A 23,959-nucleotide genomic window follows, 5' to 3' on the forward strand; every position below is an offset into this window, starting at 1 on the left:
AGGTACATTACTACAATGTTCTCTTAACAGTTCAACAAGCTGTTTACAGTTTAAACTGCTGAATGATAAGATTTGAGCTATTTAAAGCTTATATTTTAGTATGAACTAAATGAAGGTTAAGACATGCTTTAGAAAAAATGCACTGATTTCTGCATTATGTGTACAGTGTTGGACAAAGGATTTTATTCATTTCTGTTGCATTATTTTGAATATTGTCTTTTCATTTTAATAAAGTTATAATACTATTTATGACACCGTTAACAATGTTTCTTGCCTAAAGTCTTATAAAAGTTGATGTCTCAAGTACGTTGACAAGCATTGCCATCTCTAAGCACAAGGGAAGCTTTTTCATGGCTTCCTAAGTGCTTGAAATTTACCATCATTCCCTAAAATAAAAGTAATTTGAGCGACTGATAATTGAATCTTAGAGACAGGCACAGTGCAAGCGGGCTGTTTGTTTTCACCTTTAACAGTTCAGAGAGGGGGCTTGGGCTGATGCTGGGCCTGCTGGGGAGGGGCCTGCCTTTCACGGGGCACATACGGAAGAAGTCACCTCTTAGAGACTTGATGTGACTCACAATGAGTTTCAGGATTAGGTCCGGATCATTGTGGGCCCTTTGGGAAGCTCTGCTTCCTGTCTGACATGAGGCCACCAGAGAAACCCCAGCCTGCCCAGGCCTCGTGGAGAGGACAGCCATGCTTTTCCCGGCTTCTCTGCACAGGAGGAAGCTAGGCCACTGGGTGTGTGAGGGCACCTCTCCAGCCCCGCGGGTCCCTATGCTCAGCTCTCCCCTCTCCTGGGCCCTGTAGCCAAAACCCAGTCACTCTCACCCCTCCATGGCTCCTGGGCAATGGTGAAGCTCTCCGTAACCTTGACCGAGCCCCTGCATGTGCTGGTATCCTCCAGAGTACCAGGGCTCTGAGGTCAGTGAGCCGGGCTGGGAGTCCACCTCAACCTCTGCCTAATTATGTGTCGGGAAGACTCTTAACGTCTCTGTCCTTGGGTAAAATTAGCATCCTGATACCCGTGATAGGGAATTATCTGTGGCAACCGTGTATGAACCCTTGGCAGCCAGTAGGTGCATGGCCTTCGTGGTCATTGGTTACTGTGCCCTGACAGGTGTTATTTCGGATGCTTTACAGACCAGGAAATGGGCTGAGGGAGTTGGTTCGGCAGACATTGGCTAGGAAATCCCAACCACATTCTGGGTCCTGGGAAATGGGCATATCCTCTGCCCTCTAGAATTTTTTTTTTTTTTTGAGAGTTTGAGAGAGAGGGGTACCTGGGTGGCATGGGTCATGATCCCAGGGTCCTGGGATCAAGCCCCACATCAGGCTCCCTGTTTGACAGGAAGCCTGCTTTTCCCTCTCCCACTCCTTGCTATATCTCTCTGTCATAAATAAAATCTTAAAAAAAAAAAAAAAGATTTTGAGAGAGAGTGCATGCATGAGAGGGGGGAGGGGCAGAGGAAGAGGGAGAAGCAGACTCCCCGCTGAGTAGGGAGCTGGATGCAGGCTTGATCCCAGGACCATGCAGGGATCATGACTGGAGCCGAAGGCTGATGCTCACCGACTGAGCCCCCAGGCTTCTAGAATTTAGAAGCCTGCCTTCTAGAATTTAAAGCAGTCCCTAATTATGGTTTGCGGCGAGCGCCACCAAGGAGTGAACAGTGTGGAAGGTAACAAAGGGGCTGTACTCTAATGTGATAAAATGGAAGAGTCGGACTCTAAGGCGAAGGAGGTGGAGGAAACAGGGACGAAAAGCCGAGGGAACACCTGTGAGCCTCTGAGGCTGGAAAGAAAAGGCTGGCATCTTCCATGAGCCGGAAGTTGTGGCCACAGGAGGATGGACTCTGGGCAAGGTAGTGACCACTTAAAGATCTAGGTAAGGGAGGGACAGGATCTGACTTATCTTAAGAGGATGACAGTGCGGGGGCGCCTAGGTGGCTCAGTGGGTCAAATAAAGCTTCTGCCTTCGGCTCAGGTCATAATCCCAGGGTCCTGGTATCGAGCCTGGCATCAGGATCTTTGCTCAGCGGGGAGCCTGCTCCCCCCCCCCCCCGGTCTCCGCCTGCCTCTCTGACTACTTGTGATCTCTGTCAAATAAATAAATAAAATCTTAAAAAAAAAAAAAAAGATGACAGTGGCTATTGTATGGGGAACAGATTAGAGAGAAGCCAAGGGGAATGTGGGGCTCAGGACCGGGAGGTGTCGGGACCTGGAGAGACAAGGGGCCAGGGGAGATGTCAGGCCTGGAGATGGAGAAAACCGGCTTTGAGAGATCCTTTGAGGTAGAAGCAGCAGCTTGAAGACCTTGGGTGGGATGAGCTCAGGGCGTGTAGCTCCAGCCCCCCAGCCCCCCACTCCCACCCTAACCCCCTCTGTGAGCTCCACCAGCCCCTAGGGGTGCCAGGACGACCCAGGAGAGGTAAATAGAGCACTCCCACTGATCTTTGCTGACATCTCCTATTTTTTGCCTCTTTTCTTCCCCCTTCCATTGCCTTTCCTTGTATTGTGGTCAAGACCATCTTTTTTTTTTTAAGATTTTGTTTATTTATTTGACAGACATGGATCACAAGTAGGCAGAGAGGCAGGCAGAGGGGGGAGGAAGCAGGCTCCCTGCTGAGCAGAAAGCCCAATGAGGGGCTCGATCCCAGGACCCTGGGATCATGACCTGAGCCAAAGGCAGAGGCTTTAACCCACTGAGCCACCCAGGCACCCCCCTTCTTTTTTTAAGATTTATTTTATTTTAGAGAGAGCGCGTGGGCATGGAGAGGGGAGGAGCAGTGGGAGAGGGAGAGAGAGAACCTCAAGCAGACTCCCTGCTGAGCGCAGAGCCTAAGGTGGGGCTCAATCTCACAACGCCCAGACCATGACCTGAGCCGAAGTCAAGAGTCGGCCACTCAGCCGACTGAGCCCCCCACGCGCCCCAAGCATCCGCATTTGCTTCCCTCTGAACCTTCGCGTTTTTCCTTGATTTTGCAAGAATGCTTTTCCCTACTTTCCGTGGCCGACCAAACGCGTGCGCAACTGAAACTCGGTGAGAGCTGAAGCTCGGTCTTCCCGCCGCGCCCCGAGCCAGCCGAGCTCCGGCAGTTCTCCCGGCCCCAGCTGGCCCCGGCCTGCGCTCTGAGCTGTGGCCACAGCCCAGCAGGAGCAATGAGCTGGCAGCGGCCGCTGGACACACTGTGAACGGGCAGGTACTATCTAGCGACAAAGTGTGTTGGTAAAGTCGGGAAACGGGGGCTCCGGTCAACCTCCCACCTCCGATGCGAAGGATTCCCTCAGCTTCCCCGAGCCCCGCTGTCCCCTCAACGTGAGACCAGGCCCCAGCAGGCCCAATACCACACAAACCGCAAGGATTTATTATTAGGGACTGTCTCATGGCAGAGAGCAGATGCTAAGGTCAAGAGGACCCGTTTGTCGGTCAACTCCAAACGCGGATAATATTAGATGGGAAGTTTCCCCAGGCGGCCATAATCGATCATGAGTTCCTTATCTTTTTTAAAATGCCACGTGCTTGTTTACATGTTGTTTATTTCTCCCTAGGTCTCTAGGGATATCTTAACTATGTAATGAAAAGAACGTTCCTTAAGAGGGTGTCTCTTCGCGGCTAGGGGCCCTGTTCCAAAAAAAGAGGCCGACAGATTCTTGCAGAGCATTTCAGAGTCGGAGGAGAGAGAACTGCATCCCTCTGTCCATCGGCTCAAGTATCAAAATATGAGTTCAGTTAGTCTCTCCTGTCCTTCCTAATTTCGTCACCTGATTTGTAGTTTTGAGGTACATGGAGATTTTCTCTTGAAAATAAGCTGCTTGCAGGGTTATTTCATACCTGGTTTCTTTGCTTTTACATTTTGTAGGAATTACAGACTCCCGAGAAGTTTCAAACTTACACAGAAAGATGTCCTGGACCCATTACGCAGATTCCCCCAAAGTTAACATCTTTTAAAATTATAGTGCATCATCAAAACCAGGAAATGGACATTGTCCCAATACCCAGATGTGCTATTTTGTTTGGAAAGAGCTCCTGTCGAAATGGACTTGTGTCCCACTTCTTAAAATTAATTCAGAAATTAATCCTGGCATTCTGTTAGGCGTTTTATGAAAAGCTAATAAAGCTTTAAAAATACATTGCCATGTAAATATTTATACATTATGCTAATGGTAATTGAGGAGATAAAGCTGATGGGTGTTGCCTTTGATCGGCCAAGATTTTCTGCAAGACTAATTTGCATGAGCTCTAGTAAAGCTAACCCTTCAAACCTGGAGGGGTCAGGAATGGTTTCCCAGAGCCTTGAGGTGCCACAACTTCGAAATGTGTAACAAAGCAAGAGGCAAACTGAATTTCTAAGCCGGTACTAAAGCTTTGAGCTAACCTTGTCTTTGGAAGAGTCTGGGGCAAATGACAGCACAGAGACAAGTTTTCTTTGCAGACTAGACCCTTGAACAAAGGTTTGGGTTCTTCTCCCCTCCACATGCGAATTATACGCCTTTCAAGAGACATTTTTGGGTCTTATTTAGGGGAAAGCAGAGAGGGGAGAGGAGAACAGGGAGGAAGCTCCGAATGTGCCTGAACTTGGTGAGCTTTGCCTTTCATCCCTTGTGACTGAGCGGAATAACATGATGTAGGCACGTCTAAGGCAATTGGAGGGTGTGAATTTCCATGCTTGCTATTCCTTGAATGTATCGAACTTCAAGAACCTTCTGCCTAAGCCGCCGAGAATCTGTCAGGGGAGCGTGTTTAAACAGGCTCACCCCTGCTTTCATGTTACCTGCCCAGAACTCAGAGTGGCAAACGTACTTGGTGCGTCTGACTTTCTGTATGGGAGGAAACCCTTCATATCAGAGCGGCCCTGGGAACTGTACCTCAGTGTCCCCGGCTGCCAGGCCGCAGAGGGGGTTTGAGACCGGGGAGCGAGCTGGAGATGTTCGGAAAGGACTCTTCTGGGTCCTGGTTTCAGCTTCTAGAGAGAGAGCTGCTCTCGGGCTTTTGGGCTTACGCGTGCCTCCCCAGTGCGCCCAGCCCTCGCCCGGTGATTCCCGAAAACTGCCAGGAGCCCTCCGCAGGTCAACCTGTAGCAAGTTCACTAACACAACATCCGTGACCATGCATAAATCTGCTTCCCCAACACACACACACACACACACACACACTAAGTAAAAAGGGCCCGGGGAGGAGGCCGTTTGTTGTAACCAGGGACCAGTCTTTGGGGGTGCATTGTGTTCCTCAACTTGACTTTGTGTTCTTACGGAGAAAGGCAGCCACTTCAGTCCTTGGAAGTAACTTTGGATCCTTGTCAAATAAACGTCTTAACCACATGCTTCCTGCATATTTCTTCATTTTTACAGTCATGAGGGTTGAGCCCAGTGCCTCCCCCCGGGACTGCATGACTTTTGTACCCTCCCCTCTTGTGTAAGGCAGGATGAGTCTGTCTTTCTGGCCTGAGCCCCGGGCAGCCTCAGGCACCACGGCTCACAGGAAACTGAGTGCTGTGTGTGCCCCATCGCCAGCCGCCCTGGTGTGCCCACGTGAACCCACATCTTTGTCTACACTGCTTCTGTTCGAGGATCGATCAAAGTTCTCGGCTGAGCAGAAGCTCGGACAGTCCCCATGGCTCGGGGAGGCCCAGGGGCTGGCTCATCAGCTCGGAGCTGCAGAGGGAACTCACGCACCCACAGCAGCCCAGACGCATGATAAGACTTGTCTGCGCATCATCTCGGCCCGGGAGCCTCTAATTACACGTCTGGGGCTTGCAGGAGCCCAGGTGGCCGGGCTCACATGATCCCAGAACTGTGAAGATAGCGCGGGCTGGGTTCTCACTGCCTGTGCTGCCGGCTGGGGGAGGCACCTCGGAGCCCCGTGCGTCATTTCAATACAAATTATAATAACTGCATTCCAAAGACAACAAGAGTTCACTTAACCGGGCAGTCCTTCTTCCCAAAGCATCGCCGCGGTTTTATCTTCTCATCGACCTTCTCAGCTGTTCCGTCTTCACCCTTCCTCTTGCCCCTTGACTTGGGACAGCTACATAGCGCCCCAGCAGAATCCGTGTCCGAGAGAGCCCAGTGTCAGGCGGGTCCCCAGGCCGCCTGGTCTGCTCCGTGCAGCGTAGCTCGAGCCTACGGGCTGTCTCTCGTGTTGCAGCATTCGGGCGGATCTAACTGGGCAGCCGTCCTTAACAGTATGCACAGCCCCCAGTCATCAGACATTTGTCACGTGCCGGGTGCCACGCTGGGCACGCCGAGGGTACGGAGTTTGGGATCCCACTGGCATCAGCCTTAGTACCCAGAGCACTGGCTCGAAAGGAAACACACCTGTCCAGAGCCAAGGGAGAAAGTCACCGTCATCGGGGCCCGGCAGTGGCTCTCGGAGGAAAGCCGGGCTGTGGGAGTGTGGAACACAGCAGTTGCTGATCCTGCGTTAATCAGCTGTGTAGGAGGATCTGGAGGACCGCAGCCAGCAATCTGTTTTTGTTTTTTTGTTTTTGAAGACACATTTTTTTTTTCCTCCCAAGCTCCAAGTGGATGCTGAATCCGTCCAATTGTTCCTTTTGCAAGAATCCCCTTGTTTTAATAGCATTAGTAAATAGATCGTGATTTGTCATCTCGTCATTGGTGAGGATCTCCTAAAGAAATTGATTCACCAAACTGTTATGCTTATTTAAAATGTTTTTCTCCAAAACCTTCTCTGTGAGTCTGTAGACAACTTCTATCCATGTCTTTTTTTTTTTTTCTCTTAAATCGTAGTCCTAGGGATCCTATGTATGCATTAATTACAAAAAGTTTTCTGGATACAGAAAAAGAATAGGCAAAAAGAGGTGTTACCACCCACCGGCATGCATTATAATTCTGTCCTTGCTTAATCCCCACCCAAATGCCCATTTCCATCTATACAAAAACTCATATTATTCTTTCTGAATCATACCTATGTGCCACACCCTGAGTTGCATATAAAACTTGGCCATATTATTTATACACCAGTGTGTACTCACAGCTGTGGCTGACTTAGAAGGCCACTTATATTTTTCTGGGATTATTTATCACCTCACTTCTCCATTACTGGTTCCAGGTGGGAAATTCCCAGAAAGGTTTTCTTCTAAAATTTCGTAGCCTAATCTTAAAGGACGTATTCTCCACTCCTTTTCCGGTTATAAATCCTGATGTTGGTGGGTCTCTTTTTTTAAGTTTAAACCTCAGCCGAGACAAACTGCAGGAATTATGCAGACCAGTATCCTATTTTATAGCTCACAACCAGGAATGCTGTGTAATAAAGTTTCGGAGAGTCCACCGATAGCCAAACCCATGGGGGCCTCCTGCCGCCCTGCTTAGTGTCTCCTGAAATCAAGGATCAATCTGTAAGTAAGACACAGAACTGTCTCTTGGCATACCAGATTATTTCAGGCAGATTGTGATATGATAGAAAAATTGAGATCAAAGGAAAAGAAAGACTAAAATAGTCAGAGGATGCAACTTCAGTGACAGCCCCTCCGAGAGTTCTGAGAAAACTCTGCCTTTTGGATGCGGAACAGGAAAGAGCCCTGGGGTGGGCATCAGGGTGATTATCTGGGGAACCCCTTCTGGACTATTCTCCAGCCAGCTTCTCCCCCTCTCCCCTTGTGGGAAGCTTTGTCAGGGAGTGTGTGCCTACAAGCTGGGGCCTTGGTGACAGAGATACAGCAAGGCCCTGCGTAACCAGAAATGTCTAGGTGGCGAGCACCAGTCCGACCACACACACTCTGTCTGGAAGTGTGGCCCTTCCGCTTCCAAGCCCACGCAATCAGAACCTGGATCTACAGACAGGAGCATGGTGATTTTCAAACACAAATATAAGCATAAAATCAAAAATCACCAAGCATTTGAGAAAAATTAACGTCGAGAAAAGAACACAAGTCAATAAACAGAGACCAGCACCCATGCAAACATTTCACAAGGCAAACAGATGGTAAAATAATCCTCAGAGATTAGACAGAATATTACATCTACAAAAACTGCCTACTGTGAAAAAGAGCCAAAGGACAGAAAATAGGAGGAAAAGTTAAGAGCCATTTAGTATCTGAGAAGACAAAAATGAAGAGTAGTATAAAAGAAATGCTTAAAACATGTATATTGTGAGGTATATAATAGTCAGATCACTGTGTTGTACACCTGAAAGTGACAAAATGTTGTATGTCGACCATACATCAATTAAGAATTTAAAAAATAATAATAGGGGAAAATTTCCCAGATCTGAAGACATGGGTCTTCATACAGAAAGGACCCTCTCATACCAAATAATTTACTTGAAAATAAGACACACCTGGGACACCTGGGTGGCTCAGTAGGTTAAATGGCTGCCTTCAGCTCAGGTCATGACCTTGGGATCCTGGGATTGAGCCCCATGTTAGGCTCCTTGCTCAATGGGGAGCCTGCTTCTCCCTTTGTGCCTCCCCTGCCTCGAATAAATAAAATCTTTAAAAAGAAAGAAGGAGAAAGAGAAAAGAAAGAAAGAAAGAAAGAAAGAAAGAAAGAAAGAAAGAAAGAAAAGAAAAGAAAGAAAATAAGAGACACCCAGATACATTTCCCAAAACAGCAGAATACCAAGGAAGTGGGGGGAGGTGGACAACATTCCAAAGGGAAAAACAAGCAGGAAGTTACCCACAAAGGAGCAAAAGTTCTATAAGCCCAACAACACAGGATACTGGAAGAAAATGGAGCCATATTATCAAGGTTCTAAGAAACAGTGATTCTGAATCCACAGTCTTATACTCAGCCAAATTAGCATTCAAGTGAAAGGTCAGAATGAAATATTTTGGACATACAAACCTCAGAAAGTCTGTCATTCTCAGATTGGCTTTCTGAAAGAATTTCTCAAGAATTGCAACACAGCAAAACAAAAGGAACTTAAAGAGGAGGAAGACGTATCCAAGTGGCAATGGTGAGAAAAGCCATTATAACTTTCAGAAAAGTTTAACTAATTTTTTACACATAACTAAAAAAAATAATAATGGAGAAGGAAGATCCCAGGTTAATCCCAGGAGGAAGAGAAAGAGAAGGAAACTGAAATCCTATGAAGATTTGGGTCTTTGGGAGGAGAGGATACCATTGATTAATTCTGGATGTTATTGGATACCATTAAATGTACATAAAAAATTTAGAGGCTAAGTTCCACTTCAGGTAGTAGCAAAAAAAACTTGCATCAGATAATCACCTGCCTATGACAATTATAAAGTCAGGATAAAATATTTTTTAAAACAACTATATGAAGGTAGTGGAGAGCCACCCGTGCCCTAGGAGAAAAGGAAACAAACTAGTGCAGATCCATGTGTAACCAGCTTTCCCCCAAGACAGTTCCTTAATTCTCTCAGCATACAAGGAATAGAGTTCATAATGAAAGTGGCAGTTTTGTCTACAGCCATACCACCCTGAACGCGCCCGATCTCGTCTGAAAGTGGCAGTTTTACTGGGTTAAAAAGAAGTTAGAGTTCAGGGTTACCTGGCAGAGTAAATGGGAATCGAGGGAGGGCAGATCCTGGAAAGGAGGACACCCCCAGATCTGTGGACAAACATCCCCCAAATCCTTCGCTGAATCCTGAACTGCATGAGCAGGTCACATCTCCAAGGGATCTAGCGGAAAGCAGCAACCAGAAGGCCAAAGGAACTGAGCAGGAATTTCAGCAGAACTATGCCCAACTATGGAGACAGAGTTTGGATATCAAGTCCAGCCAGGTTCAAGGTGCCTGGTAAACCCATTGGGCTTTCTAATAAAACCCCAGAAAGGCCATATTTTAGAAGTGAGGGCCACATCCCAGATTGAGGGCAAAACTGAAATAAACACCCTAACAAAGCCTATAACCAAACCACCCCAGGATCAAGGTTATCAGCTGGTAATTTATTTGCTTTCTGAAACAAAATTTATCACTTTTCAGAGGAAGATGACAGAAACCATTGTACTATACTGTATCAACTGCAATATTCATTATATGATAAAAACTTACAAGACATGAAAAGAAGCAGGAGAATCTGTTTCATAATCAAGAGGAAAAATCAGGGATGCCTGGGTGTCTCAGTTGGTTAAGCAGCTGCCTTTGGCTCAGGTCATGATCCCAGCGTCCTGGGATCGAGTCCCACATCAGGCTCCTTGCTCCGCAGGGAGCCTGCTTCTCCCTCTGACTCTGCCTGCCACTCTGTCTGCCTGTGCGCTCGCTCTCTCTCTCTCTGTCTGACAAATAAATAAAATCTTAAAAAAAAAAAAAAGAGGAAAAATCAGTCTATAGAAGCAGACCCACAGATAACCTGATGCTGAATCAACAAAGATGCCAAAATAATTATCACAAAGATCTCACAGGAAAAGTGGACAGAATGGGTGAAGATATAGTGAATTTTTAAAAGTAACATAGAAAATATAACAAAGAACCAAATGGAATTCTTAGACCTGAAAAATGCTGTATCAAAAATTTTGTTTTGTTTTAGAGGATTGACAGCAGATTGGATAAAAGAAAAAATCATAACATGAATATAAAGACAGATGAGTAGAGAGTATTCAACCTACAGAACACAAAAAGAAAAAATGATCAGAAAATTGTCTCTGTTGGGATACTAGAAATTAGATGTACAACTTCTAAATCTTTTGAAGGAAAAGAAAATAAAAACTTAAAAAAAATGATAAATCTAATAAATGGAAAGAAAATGGGGGAAATTTAACATTTAAAAAATCATGGGAGGGGCACCTGGCTGGCTCAGACAGTAGCACATGCAACTCTTGATCTCAATGTTCTGAGTTCAAGCCCTACGCTGTGTGTAGAGATAACTTAAATATAAAATATTTTTAAAAGAAAAATAAGCGAAATAAGTTTGCAGGAATAAATCAAAACATATCAGCAATCACAAAAGAAGAATGAATTAAATCCCCATTTTAAAATATGGAGATTCTCAGTTAATAACAATAACAAAATCTATATGTTATTTACAGAAGACACACATAAAAAGAAAGTTATGGGGTGCCTGGGTGGCTCAGTGGGTTAAAGCCTCTGCCTTCGGCTCAGGTCATGATCTCAGGGTCCTGGGATCGAGTCCCGCATCAGGCTCTCTGCTCAGCAGGGAGCCTGCTTCCCTCTCTCTCTCTCTCTGCCTGCCTCTCTGTCTACTTGTGATCTCTCTCTCTGTGAAATAAATAAATAAAATCTTTAAAAAAAAAAAAAAGAAAGAAAGTTATGTGTTGGTCTGAACTACTTTGGAATATGAATAACAGAAACAACACCTAACAATAGCTGACAAAATGGGGTTATTTTTCTTGTAGAAGTTTGGGATCGTGTGGCTGCTGTTCTTTGTTCAGCAGTGTAGAGATGGTGTCTCAATATTTTTATTTTATTTTTAAATAATCTCTACAACCAACGTGGGGCTCAAACCTACAACCTGGAGATTGAGGGTTGCAGGCTCCACCAACTGAGAAAGCCAGGCACCTCTAACAAGTTTGATTTAATGATTATATAAGTATTGTGCCCAGCAATGAAAGAATACACGTTCTTTTTTTTTTTTAGCTGAAAATTTTTTTAAAGATCTATTTATTTGAGAGAGTGTGTGCATGCATGCACACAAGGAGGGGAGAGAGAGAAAGAGAATCCTCAAGCAGATTCTCCCAGAACTCCCCACTGAGTGAGGAGCCTGACTCAGAGCTCCATCCAGGACCCCAAGATCATGACCTGAACTGAAATCAAGAGTCAGGTGCTTAACGAACTGAGCCACCATGCGACCCTTTATTGAACTTTTTTTAATTGAACAGTAACATATATGGAGAGGAGCATGCAAATCAAAAATATATGACCTAATGAATTCTCATGAAGTTGACACAGTTCAGATCCAGGACTTGGATTAGATCAGGAAATAGAACTTTATGACACCCTCAAACCATTTTTCTTGCAACTGCACAACCCCCAGTCACAGTCCATGCTACACGAAACCACCACTCTGACTTCAAATGCTTAAATGATTAATTCTGCCCATATTGACTTATTATAAATGACAGCATAGAGTAGTACTCTTCTGTGTCTTTTTGCTCAGTTTTATGTTTGTGAGATTTATGTGTGTAGAAATATCTTTTTCATTCTTATTTCATTGTATGAATAAATCACATTTATCCATTTTGTTGTTGTTGTTGTTGTTTGAAGATTTTATTTATTTATCCGAGAGAGATAGAGAGAGATCATGAGCCGGGGAGGGAAGGGTTGGGAAAAGCAGACTCCCCGCTGAGCAGGGAGCCTGATGCAGGACTCAATCCCAGGACTGTGGGATCACAACCTGAGCCGAAGGCAGACACTTAACCAGTTGAGCCACTGAGGCTCCCTCCGTTCTTCTGTTGATGGACATTTAGACTGTTGCCTCCTCGCAAGTAGCACAAATGGTGCTAGGATGAGCATTTTTTTAACCTTTATTATTATTTTTCTTTTAGTAATCTCCACACCCAATTTGGAGATTGAACTCATGACCCTGACATCAAGAGTCATGTGCTCTACCAATGTTGGGTGTCCCAGGATGAACATTCTGATAGGTGTCTTCTGATGATCATGTGTATGTGTTTCTGCTGGGCATGTTTAGCTTATGTTTAACCTTTGCAGACACTGCCCAAAGGGTTTCCAAATGGTGTAGCATTTACATTCCCACGAGCAGTATGTGAGTGTTCCAGTTGTCCCACACCTGGTCAATGGTCGATAGTGTTCTACCTCTTCATTTTAGCCATTCTGATGGACATGAGAAGACTCACTCTCTTCAATCACACATGAAATATTTACAAAAGTTGGCCAATGGTTGGATTTCACATATTTCTCAGGATTGGTACCATGCAGACCAGGCTCTCTGACCACACTACAATTAAGTTAGAAATTAGTGACAAAATATAGCCAGATAAACTGGGGGGGGGGGGCAGCATATGCTTGGAAGTAGTCAGAACTGGATGCTGACACAAACTGACATCAGTATATAGAAACAATGTTTAATCTTGGATATGTATGTTGTAAAAGAAGAAAATCTCAAATAAATGAACCAAGCACTCAATTTCAGAATTTAAAAAGTCTGGAAAGGAAAGAATAATAGTAGAAATTTCTGAAAAGCAAGGAAAACATGAAATAGGGAGCATTGTCAGGTGCCCGGGTGGCTCAGCCAGTTAAGCTTCCAACTCTTGACTTGGGCTCAGGTCATGATCTCAGGGTGGTGGGATCAAGCACTGCATTGGGCTCCATCCATGCTGGGCAAGGAGCCTGCTAAGACTCTCTCTCTCCTTTCTCCTCCGCCCCTCCCCACCCCTCTCTACCCCTTAAAAAAATAGTATTATCAAAGTTAATACCAACATTTATCCCAATATATTTGAAAACTTAAAGAAAGTAGTAGGTACCTTCCTGGAGAAAAACACAACTTACCAAAAGAACTGAATAATCCTACTACCGGAAAAGATTTTTTTTTTTTTTTTAATATGGAATGCATGAATTTGTCTGTTATCCTTGTGCAGGGGCCCTGTTCATCTTCTCTGTATCATTCCAATTTTAGGACATGGGCTGCCAAAACTACTTGAAAAGAATTTGAATGGTGGTGTCCCAAAAAGTTAAACATAGAATTACCATAAGACCTAGGATTCCCCTCTTAGGTATGCACACAAAAGAAGTGAAAATAGGTACTTAAAACAAATGGTTGTCCATGAATATTCACAGCAATACCATTCACAACTGCCAGAAGGTGGAAACAAACCAAGTGATTGGATGAACAAAATATGGTAGATCCATACAATAGAAAATCACTCAAGCTTAAAAAATGAAATTCTGACACCTGCTGCAGTGTTGATGAACCTTGAAACATTCGGCTAAGTGAAAGAAGCCAGACTCAAAAGGTCACACCAGCATAAGTCCATTTATGTGAGATATCCAGAATAGGTAAATCCATAGAGACAGAATGTGGAGGAGAGATTACCAGGGCCTACGAGAGGGGGAAGGAGTGACTGCTAAGGGGGACAGTCTCCTTGGGGAACGCTGAAATGTTTTGGAATTGGATAGAGGTAGGTGATGCTTGCACACCACTGTGAATTTCTAAATGCCACTGAATTGTATGGTCTAAAGTGGATAATTTTATGTTATATGAATTTTAGCTCAATTAAAACAAAAATCTCACCACAAAGAAAACACCCAGACCCAGATGGCTTCAGAGGCAAATTGTATTAAATAGTCACATAAATAAACATATATATATTTATGATTAAAATTATATACATATATAACTTCCATCATTCACAAATGTTTCTGTAGGAAAGAAGGACACTTTCCCACTCCAGGTATGACTTTAGCATAACCTTGACACAAGAAAGGAAAATACAAGTTCAAACTTCCATATGAGATGCAAAAAATCCTAGATTCAATACTTGCCAAACAGAATTTAGTAACATATAAAAAAGATAAAACATGATAATCAAGTTGGTTTATCTCAGGCATGTAAGACTAGTTCACTAGAAAATGTACTAATATAATTCATCATATTAATGGATTAAAGAAGAAAAGCCATAGGATCTTAACTAAGAAACTTAGGACAGTCATTTAATAAATTTCAATATCTACTTATGATAAAAACTTCACAATCAAAGAATGGAAGTGTATTTCCCTAACCTAATAAATAATATTATGATGGTCGTTAGATGGGGAAACTAAAGGGACCCCGTGGAAATGATTTTTTGCTCCTTTCCTGCTTCGGTTCTTGCTGGGACCCACCCCCACCTTACATACACCTTATCGAACAGATAATGTATGTCCTCCTTGTGGAGGTCAAGGTCTTAACAGTTCTTTACAGGCTTCCAGCACAATAGATAATGTCCAAGGAGTGACCAGGAGCGGTTGTCATGAGTGTTCCTTAGACCTCTGGCTCACCAAGACTCCTGGCTCCAAGGCATAAGTGACTTATGGAGAACACCCAAACACTCGCCTTCATTTTAACCAGTTCCTGGGTGCTGGAGAAAACACATCAACCGATTACAATCCTCAATAAAAACCCCAAAGCCCGAGCAAAGATGAGACTCACTCTCCTTTCCTTTCCAAGTCTCCCGGATGCTCTGTCCATTTCTGCACTCTCTGTCTTCAACAAACTCTGCCTCCGCTCCCACTTGATTTCCACCCTGTGAGAGGCCAGGGACCTTCTTGGCTGGTCTTTGTGGGACTCTGCCTGCGTCCTTGGACCCAGCCAGCCTACATGGATTGGAACAATGCTCTCCGGAACCCATCCCCAGAGATGTTCCATTCTTATCTCCAAAACCTGTACATTACCATTCATGGCAAAAAAGGACTCTGAAGACATGATTAGGGTTCAGGACCTTGAAATGGGAGATTATCTTGGACATGCAGGTGTCCCATCTGATCCCATGAATCCTTTAATGTGGAGCACCTTTCCTGGCTGCAGTCTGTCAGAGGGAGATGTGGCTACGGAAGGATCAGTGAGGCAACATCAGTGACTTTGAAGTTGGAGGGCGGGGTCACAACCAAGGAATGTGGGTGACTCTAGAAGCTGGAGAAATCAAGGAAGTGGATACTTCCCTAGTATCTCCGGAAGGAAGAACAACCCTGTCCACACCTTGATTTTTGCCCAGTGAGACCCCTGTCAGATATCTACCCTCCAGGACTGTAAGATAACATATTTGTGTTGTTAAACCACTAAAAATCATAGTATTTTGTAACAACAATAAAGACAGAAACAAGTATATAACAAAAATGACAGCTCTACAACAAATGTCATATTTAATTCCCTTTAAAACCCAATGTGACGTAAGTTGCCCGTTTTGATCACTTGAACTTAGCATTATACTGATGATCCTAACCAGGATAGAATGTCAAGAAAAAGAAATAAAACATTTAAGGATTGGAAAGAGAGAAATAAATTGTCATTCTTTGCTAATGATATGAATAGATATAAGAAAGTTTCAAAATAATGTATGGTTACCTTGTATTAGAATAAGAGAATTTTTAAAGGCTGGATACACAATCAATATATGAAAGTATGTATCTGCATTGCTATATACCAGCAACAATCAGAAAACAAATTTTAAAAGATGTTTATAGTATCAGAAATAAGAAAAGAAGAAATGAAAGGTGGGGAAAAAGGAAGAACTAATAATAAATCTAACAAAAGATGTGCAAGCCTTTGCTGGAGAAATTAACAAAACTTTATTGAAAAGACATTAGATGTTAAAGAAGACCTAAATGAGTGGAAAGCAGACTATTTTCTTGGATAAGACTCAATAACCAAAGGATGTTAACTTACTCAGATTGCTCTACAAATTCAATGTGATCCCAATTAAGAATCCCTTTTCTTTTTCTTCCTTCCTTCCTTCTATTTTTTGTGAGATTTGGCAATCCAATTCTAACATTTCTCTGGAAGAGCTGAGGCTGTCAAAAGCCAGGGTACGCCTTAAGAAAATGGAAGAACTTGGGGTGCCTGGATGGCTCAGTGGGTTAAGCCTCTGCCTTCAGCTCAGGTCATGATCTCAGGGTCCTGGGATCGAGTTCTGCATTGGGCTCTCTGCTCAGCAGGGAGCCTGCTTCCTCCTCTCTCTCTCCCTGCCGGCCTCTCTGCCTACTTGTGATCTGTGTCTGTCAAATAAATAAATAAAATCTTAAAAAAAAAGAAAGAAAGAAAGAAAGAAAGAAAATGGGAGACTTGCCTCTACCAGGTAAAGAAATTCGGCTGTGTGGCATTGATGCCAGCAAGGAATAATAGACTGTTGAAACAGGATAGAGCCCAGAAAAAAGCCCTTATGGAACTTTGATTTCAGACAGAACTGGAACTGCAGATTAGTGGGGACTTAATGGATTCACCAACCGATGCTGGGACAACTAATTAAGCATGTGAAAAAATAATGAAATCAGCTCCCTACCTCAACATACACAAAATTAATTCCAGCTGGCTTACATGTAAAATACAAACCTGTAAATAATTTAAAAAACAAAACTGGAGGTCTTCATGATCTTGAGATAGAAAAGAACTTACCACAAACTATAAAGACAAAATCTGATAGATTCTACTATATTAAAATTAAGAATTTCCATTTATTACAGATACCATAAAGGATAAAAAGGGCAAGCCACAATCCAGAAGAAGATACTTGCAACATATACAAATAATAGGGTTTTTTTTGGTTTTTTCTTTATTCTTTATTTTTTTCAAAGATTTTGTTTATTTATTTGACAGAGAGAGATCACAAGTAGGCGGAGAGGCAGGCAGAGAGAGAGGGGGGAAGCAGGCTCCCTGCTGAGCAGAGAGCCCGATGCTGGGCTCAATCCCAGAACCCTGAGATCATGACCTGAGCTGAAGGCAGAGGCTTAACCCACTGAGACACCCAGGCACCCTTCTTTATTCTTTATAGAAACAAAAGCAAAAACACTTCACCCATTTCTCCCCCATTTCTTCTCATATAAGGAATTCCTACAAATCAGAAGAAACCAAAACCCAGCAGGAAAATGAGCAAAAGGCAGTCATTACACGGAAGAAAAAGACACATGGAAAGATGGTTCATGAATAATCAGAAAAATGCAAATTGAAGTCTCAAGGAGATACCATTTCCCACCCACCATATTGGCACTAATTTGAAAGCTGGCCCATAGTTAGTGCTCTCAGGACGTGAGACAGCAGTCATTCACCCTGCACAGAGTATAAAGCACCGTAAACACTTGGGAGATGGGTTTGCATTTCTTAATGTGGGGATTCTTAACCTGGGGTCAACAGCTGAAACTTGGGGCTCTGTAAACTTCACTGAGAAAAAAAGGAAAAACTACATATTTTTTTATAATTTTCTAGCTGAAACTTGGCATTTTCTTCTATTAGCAACCAAACCAAAGTAGTATTAGTCATGCCTGTGACTTCCACCAAAAGAATATAGATTATCACATTATCACATTAAACTTGTTGCTGATACCTCAAAATATCATTTATGTTCATCATGACTTCAAAATTAGAGAAGGTATGGGGCACCTGGGTGACTCGGTTGTTTAAGCGTCTGACTCTTAATTTCACCTCAGAGTTGTGAGTTCAAGCCCTGCATTGGGCTCCATACTGGGTGCGGAGACCACGTTAAAAAAAAAAAAAAATTGGGCTAGGTATGAGATTGATGACTAAATATTACCATTTAATGGTAGGAGGACATATATTTTATCACGAGTTTGTTTTCTTAATATTTTGAAAATTATATTCTAATATAATTGGTTTTCTTTGTAATCCTATATGTATTTGATTTATATATTTTTAAATGTTGTTCTAAGAAAGTGTCCAATGGCTTCACTAGTGAGCAGAAGGGGTCCATGAAACAAAAGCACTTAAGAGACCCTGTCAGTCTTACAATAAAGCATGAGCGGTCCGCTGCAAAACATTTGCCCTGGAAATGCTCCTGCATGTAGATATCAGGAGACATGTGCACAGCATTGGAAGTGACCCAAATGTTCATCATTGTACAATGGACAAATCGTGGACTATTCATCCAGTGAATTCAGGAAAGTGGTTACCTTCGGGTCTTGGGTTGGGGGTTATGACTGGGAAGAATCATCCAATAAAACACTGGTAATTTCCTTTTCCTAATTTGAGTGGTGTGTAAACAACCGTTCATTTAAAACTGTAATCTGCCTTTTCCTTTTTTTACTATTTTTAATTTTTTTTAAAGATTATTTATTTAACAGACAGAGATCACAAGTAGGCAGAGAGAGGAGGAGGCAGGCTCCCTGCTGAGCAGAGAGCCCGATGCGGGGCTCGATCCCAGGATCCCTCTGTGCCAGCAGTGGCAGGGTTGGGAGGGTGAGGAAGAGAGAGAAAGAGAGAGAGAGAGAGAGAGAATCCCAAGCAGGCTCCATGCCCAGTGCAGAGCCCAACATGGGGCTTGATCCCAAGATCCTGAGATCATGACCTGGGCCGAAATCAAGCCCAAATGTCTAAGCCACCCAGGTGTCCCATGCACATCTGCATTTTCATCCAATCTTTGTATATAAGCTAGGTGACAATGAATATTTTTAAATAGAAAGACAGCTATGGAAGCAACCCACGTGTCCGTTGGTAGATGAATGGATAAAGAAGAGGTAGTATGTATATACAGTGGAATTATTACTCAGCTGTAAAAAAGAATGGAATCTTGCCATTTACAACAACACGGATGGATCCAGAGGGTATGATGCTGAGTCAGTCAGAGAAAGACAAATACCATATGATTTCACTGATAAGAGGAATTTAAGAAATAAAACAAACAGGGGCATCCGGCTGGCTCAGTCAATAGAACATGTGACTCTTGATCTTGGGATTGTGAGTTCAAGCCTTGCACTGGGCATGGAGCCTACTTAATTAAAAAAGAAAGAAAGAAAGAAAACAAACAAACAAAGAAAAAAAGAGACAAACCAAAAAACAGATTCTTGACTATGAGGAACAAACTGATGGTCACCAAAGGAAAGGTGGGGAAGTGGGTGGGGGAGGGGGGAAATACGTGAAGGGTATTAAGGAGTACACTTGTCGTGATGAGCACTGAGTAATGTATAGAATTGTTGGCTTGCTATATTGTGCACCTGGAAGTAATATAACACTGTATGTTAATATATTGGAATTATAATTTAGAAAAAAAGGTAGCTAATAACAAGCATGGTTGAGGACAGGGGGGAAGCAGCAAATTGGAGAACAACTTGGCCATATCCATCAAAATTAGCATGCCTGCTTTTTGACATAAAAAACTTTCTAAAAGTAGTCACACTTGTACAAAGATGTACACAAAAATTTGTCCCCTAAAATGTTTTCTTAAATATTGAATAACTGTAAAAAAAAAAAAACAGCCAACTTAAAAATCCTTTAATATCACCAACAAAAACCCTAAAGAACCGGATTCAAAAATGGGCAAGAGACTAAACAGACATTTCTCCAAAGCAGACATACAGATGTCCAAGAAGCACATGAACAGGTGCTCAACAAACACATCGTTAGGGAAGTGTGAGTCAAAACCACAGAGAGCTATCACCTCACACACATGAGGATGGCTGCTGTCATTTTCTCTAAAAGCATAAGTGTTGGGGAGGATGCAGAGACACTGTGACCCTTGTGCATCGTTGGTGGAAATGTAAAAATAGAACAGAGACTGTGGAAAGCAACTTTGTGGTCTCTCAAAAGATCAGGAATGGAATTACCATGTGATCCACCAATTCCATTTCCAGGTGTGTACCCCGAAGAATTGAAAGCAGCCTCTCCAAGAGACCTTGTACACCCGTGTTTACAGTGGCACTATTCACAGTAGGCAAGATGTGGAAGCAGCCCGTGCATCCACAGACGCATAGATGAATAAAACACAGTCCGTCCACACAATGGAACATTACTAACCTTAAAAAAAGAAGGAAACTCTGCCACATGCGACAACATGGATGAAACTTGAGGACCTTGCACGCTGAATGACGTAAGGCAGTCACACAAAGACAAACACTTTATCATTCCTAAACTCCTATGAGTTACCAAAAATAGTCGAATTCATAGAAACAGAAAATGGAGAGGGAGGGAAGTGGGGAGTTCAAGTTTAAGAGGGACAGAGTTTCAGTGTGGCAAGATAAGTTCTGGAGACAGAATTTTGCACAATAATGAATGTGCTTAATGCTACTCAACAGTATAGTTTTAAAGGCTAAGGTGAGGGGATCCTGGCTGGTTCAGTCAGTGGAACATACAACTCTTAATCTCAGGGTTGTCGGTTCAAGCCCCATGCTGGGTGTAGAGATTACTTAAAAAAATAAAATCCTTCAAAAAAAAAAAAAGTGGGTGCGGCGAGGAAACACGAGATGCAGGACTTCCTTTGGTGTTTAAAGAATCATTTAAAAGATGACTAAGATGACAAAGTTTATGTGATGATTTTTAAATTTTTTTTTTAAGATTTTATTTATTTTGATGATTTTAAAAATTGGGGGGAAAAAATCCATCAGTAGAGGATTGGTTACCATACATCTGTGCCATTCAACCGGCACATAGACAAGGTTGACCTGGCAGGGGCAGATCTCTAAGACATCTGAAGTTAGAACAAAATCGTATCTGCGAAACAATGTACCCAATAGGATCCCATTTTATTTATTCCAGAAAAAATTTTAAAACTCTAATGTGCCAATCCATGTGTATGTGCAACCTATTAGAATGTATGTGGGTGTGGGTGTGTATTATTAGACGTTGGGAAGTTCATAGAAACTGGACTGGAAGAGAGACCCCAGTGTGGGGCTTCCGGCCAAGGCCGGGGGAGCGAGGGCGGGAAGGTACACTTCTGAGCCCTACTTTGTGGGCTCACCTTTCATCTGAGTCTTTTCCAACGAGCAGGTATTGACGTATCCATATCCATTGTGTAATTAAAATTTTTTTTAGTGTTTTAAGGCCCAGGTGGCACTGAGCTAGATGCCTCACGGAATAATGACATAGTATTATCCACAGTCCGGAGGTAATTTGCTCTGCCCTAAGCATGCCGAGTGGCTGTCATTCTCGGATAAGGGACGTAGACGCATAACCAAGTATTAGAAAAGAGGGTGATCTCATTCTTGCTGGTGAACAGGCACGTTTTATTCCTGCATTGATTCGCCCCGTAAAGTAAATCCGAAGGGATGGTCTCTGGCTCTCAGCTTCAGTACCATCTTCCAGCTGCCTCTCAGCGGGTGAAGTCATCCTTCACAAGGCTGCCGGCTTACAGCCCCTGCCACCCCCCACCCCTATCCCCCGGGCTGGTCATTCAGCGACAGGACTGGAGAGAATTGTGCTGTTTGTGAAAGTGACCACACACCGTGCTGGGGCCCCGGGGCTCAGGGCAGGCAGGGCCCAAGGCCTCCACCCAATGGCCAGGCTGGAAGGACAGATCCTCCGAACACAGGAATTCGGGGCTGACACTGGCTACATTCCATTTGGTTGTAAAAACAAAGCACCACTTTCTCTTCAGTCAGCTTGGTGAAATTATCCTCCCTTTGAAAGAAGAAACCTCAGCCGAGCGTACTTTTTATGGCATACTCACCTTTGTTTAGCTTAAAAAAAAAACACTCAAACAGAGATGTGGGTCCAGTGAGGCCCAGCGCCCTGATCCTGGTGGCTCTCTTACCAGGCAGTTTCCCAGAGTTTGTTGTCCCCAACCCAAGAGCTGTGTCTGTGTGTGGTTTCTGCATTACCTGCAGTTTTGTTCTTGTCTTTGTTTCTGAAGACAAAGAACTTTTCATTCAAATTTTTTTTAAAGACTTCTATTTGAATTTTTTTTTCAAAGTAATCTCTACCCCCAACGTGGGGGCCAAACTCACGACCCCAAGATCAGACTCGCGCACTGCACTGACTGCGCCGGCTGTGTGCTCCTCTCATGTTATTTTTAAGCCAAGCAAGAGTTTCCAAGAGCAGGCTGAACTCAAAAACAGAATACTTTTCAAGAAAGAGAGGCCTCGAGGACATGGTCACACACAGAACTGAAAAAGCAAAAATAAAGCCATAGAGCCATGAGGCCCTGTGGGCAGACCTCATCAGGTTTGACGATCGCGGCCACTGGCCCAGGACTGGTTCGAGAACCTGGAACAGCCCCTTCAGGCTGCAGGAAGCAGAGAGGACGGTGGTGATGAAGACGATAGTGATGGTGGAAACGGTGAGCAGGTGAAACCTTTCTCCTTTCTCCAGGAGCCCCGGGCCTGGGGCCTCAGGCCAGAGCTGGCACAGGGCGAAGGGCCAGCTCCAGAAGGACCCCACGCTAGGAGCAAACAGGGTGTGTCTGGGCCGATGCAAACAGGATTTCCTGCGGCCCCTTCCTGCACACCTCACCGCCGACCGATGACTGTGCAGGCAGGTGTGACTTAGGAAGGTCCCCTAAGGGCAAAGATAGGGAATTTCCTTAAAAGGAAAAGAGAAAAAAAAAGCTGAGATTATTCTGCAGGAAAATTTAATGTTCTCTTTATTCCTTAGGGAACCGACACCCTAGAACAGAGAACACATAAGCAGACTCTGAGATGAGACAGTCGGCCGCACTGAAAATAGTACATTTCATGTTTCGTAGCTTAAGAAAAGGTACTTCCTTTTTATTGTGGCCTTCGAGCCTTGTAGCAATCCTACACTGCACAGGACAGACAAGTTCTCGACCTCTCAAGAGACGAGGTTTTTTTTTCTTTTTCACAATGGATGGCAACTCCAGCCTCATTGTAAGGCCGTGCGCACTGAGGATTGGGTTGAAGGGGGCACAGCGAATCCCTCCGGCAGAACCGGTGTCCCCACAAGGGGCCGAACGGGGCGGGGGGGTGCGCAGCGCAATCCCCGCTGCGTAGCATGTGAAAGAAGTGGGTCACCTGGTCCACACTAGGAGCTCAAAAGCAGTCCTGTCTCCAGCCCCTGGGCGCCCGATGAAACCTTTCACATTAGTTAGTGTCCTAAATCACACCAGAAACACAGTCCCTGACCCCTCCCGAAGAGCAGTCGGGCCGTCACTTCCCTCGAGAGTTGCCATTCCTGCCCAGCGCTGGGCTGTGTCCCTCCAGGTCATTTTCTCCTTTCTCAGGCCTGAGCTCTGGGCTGGAGCTTGATTCCCGGACCCGCCCTCCTCCCTCACCATCTGGGCCACGTGGGCAGCCTGAGGGAGCTCCCAAAGCTGTGGCTAGTTGTCCCCAAAGTTGAGTGGACAAAGTGGGGCCAAAGTCCCTCCAACTTTGACCTCCGGTGACCCCCAGGCCTAGGAGGGTTCAGCCAGTCAAGCTGGACAGGCCACAGCCCTAACCTCCAACCCCAGGTGCTTTCCAATGCTCCCACGTGTGGCTTGCTCCCCGCCCCCCAGCTCCCTCGGAGGGCGGCAGGTGTGTTTAGCACCGAAAGCTGCAGCTAGAGAGGGTGGAAGCCGCTGCCTGTGGACGTGTCTAAAGCCGGTGGTTCCTGACCCAGCCAGAGGGGCCCAAGGTGCAGGCAAGGTGGCCGCCCTCCCCAGTAACACCTGAGCTCGGATTCAGGATCCTCTCAGAAATGCTCTTGCATT

At 44.3% G+C, this 23,959-nt stretch overlaps 1 protein-coding gene and 1 pseudogene across 1 annotated transcript in view; one reads left to right on the forward strand and one right to left on the reverse strand.

Annotated features, from left to right (window-relative positions):
- Positions 1-1,510: 1,510 nt before the first annotated feature.
- Positions 1,511-23,959, forward strand: part of LOC116600929 — a 28,590-nt gene continuing 6,141 nt past the window's right edge. Inside the window, exons 1-2 of the mRNA XM_032361431.1 lie at positions 1,511-1,679; positions 3,861-5,153. Of these exons, the coding sequence (XP_032217322.1) occupies positions 4,682-5,153 (472 nt within the window). The 5' untranslated portion in view covers positions 1,511-1,679; positions 3,861-4,681. The remainder of the gene's footprint in view (positions 1,680-3,860; positions 5,154-23,959) is intronic.
- Positions 13,436-13,536, reverse strand: LOC116568357 (annotated as a pseudogene).

The sequence above is a fragment of the Mustela erminea genome, chromosome 10, assembly GCF_009829155.1.
Source record: "Mustela erminea isolate mMusErm1 chromosome 10, mMusErm1.Pri, whole genome shotgun sequence".
Lineage (NCBI taxonomy): Eukaryota > Metazoa > Chordata > Mammalia > Carnivora > Mustelidae > Mustela > Mustela erminea.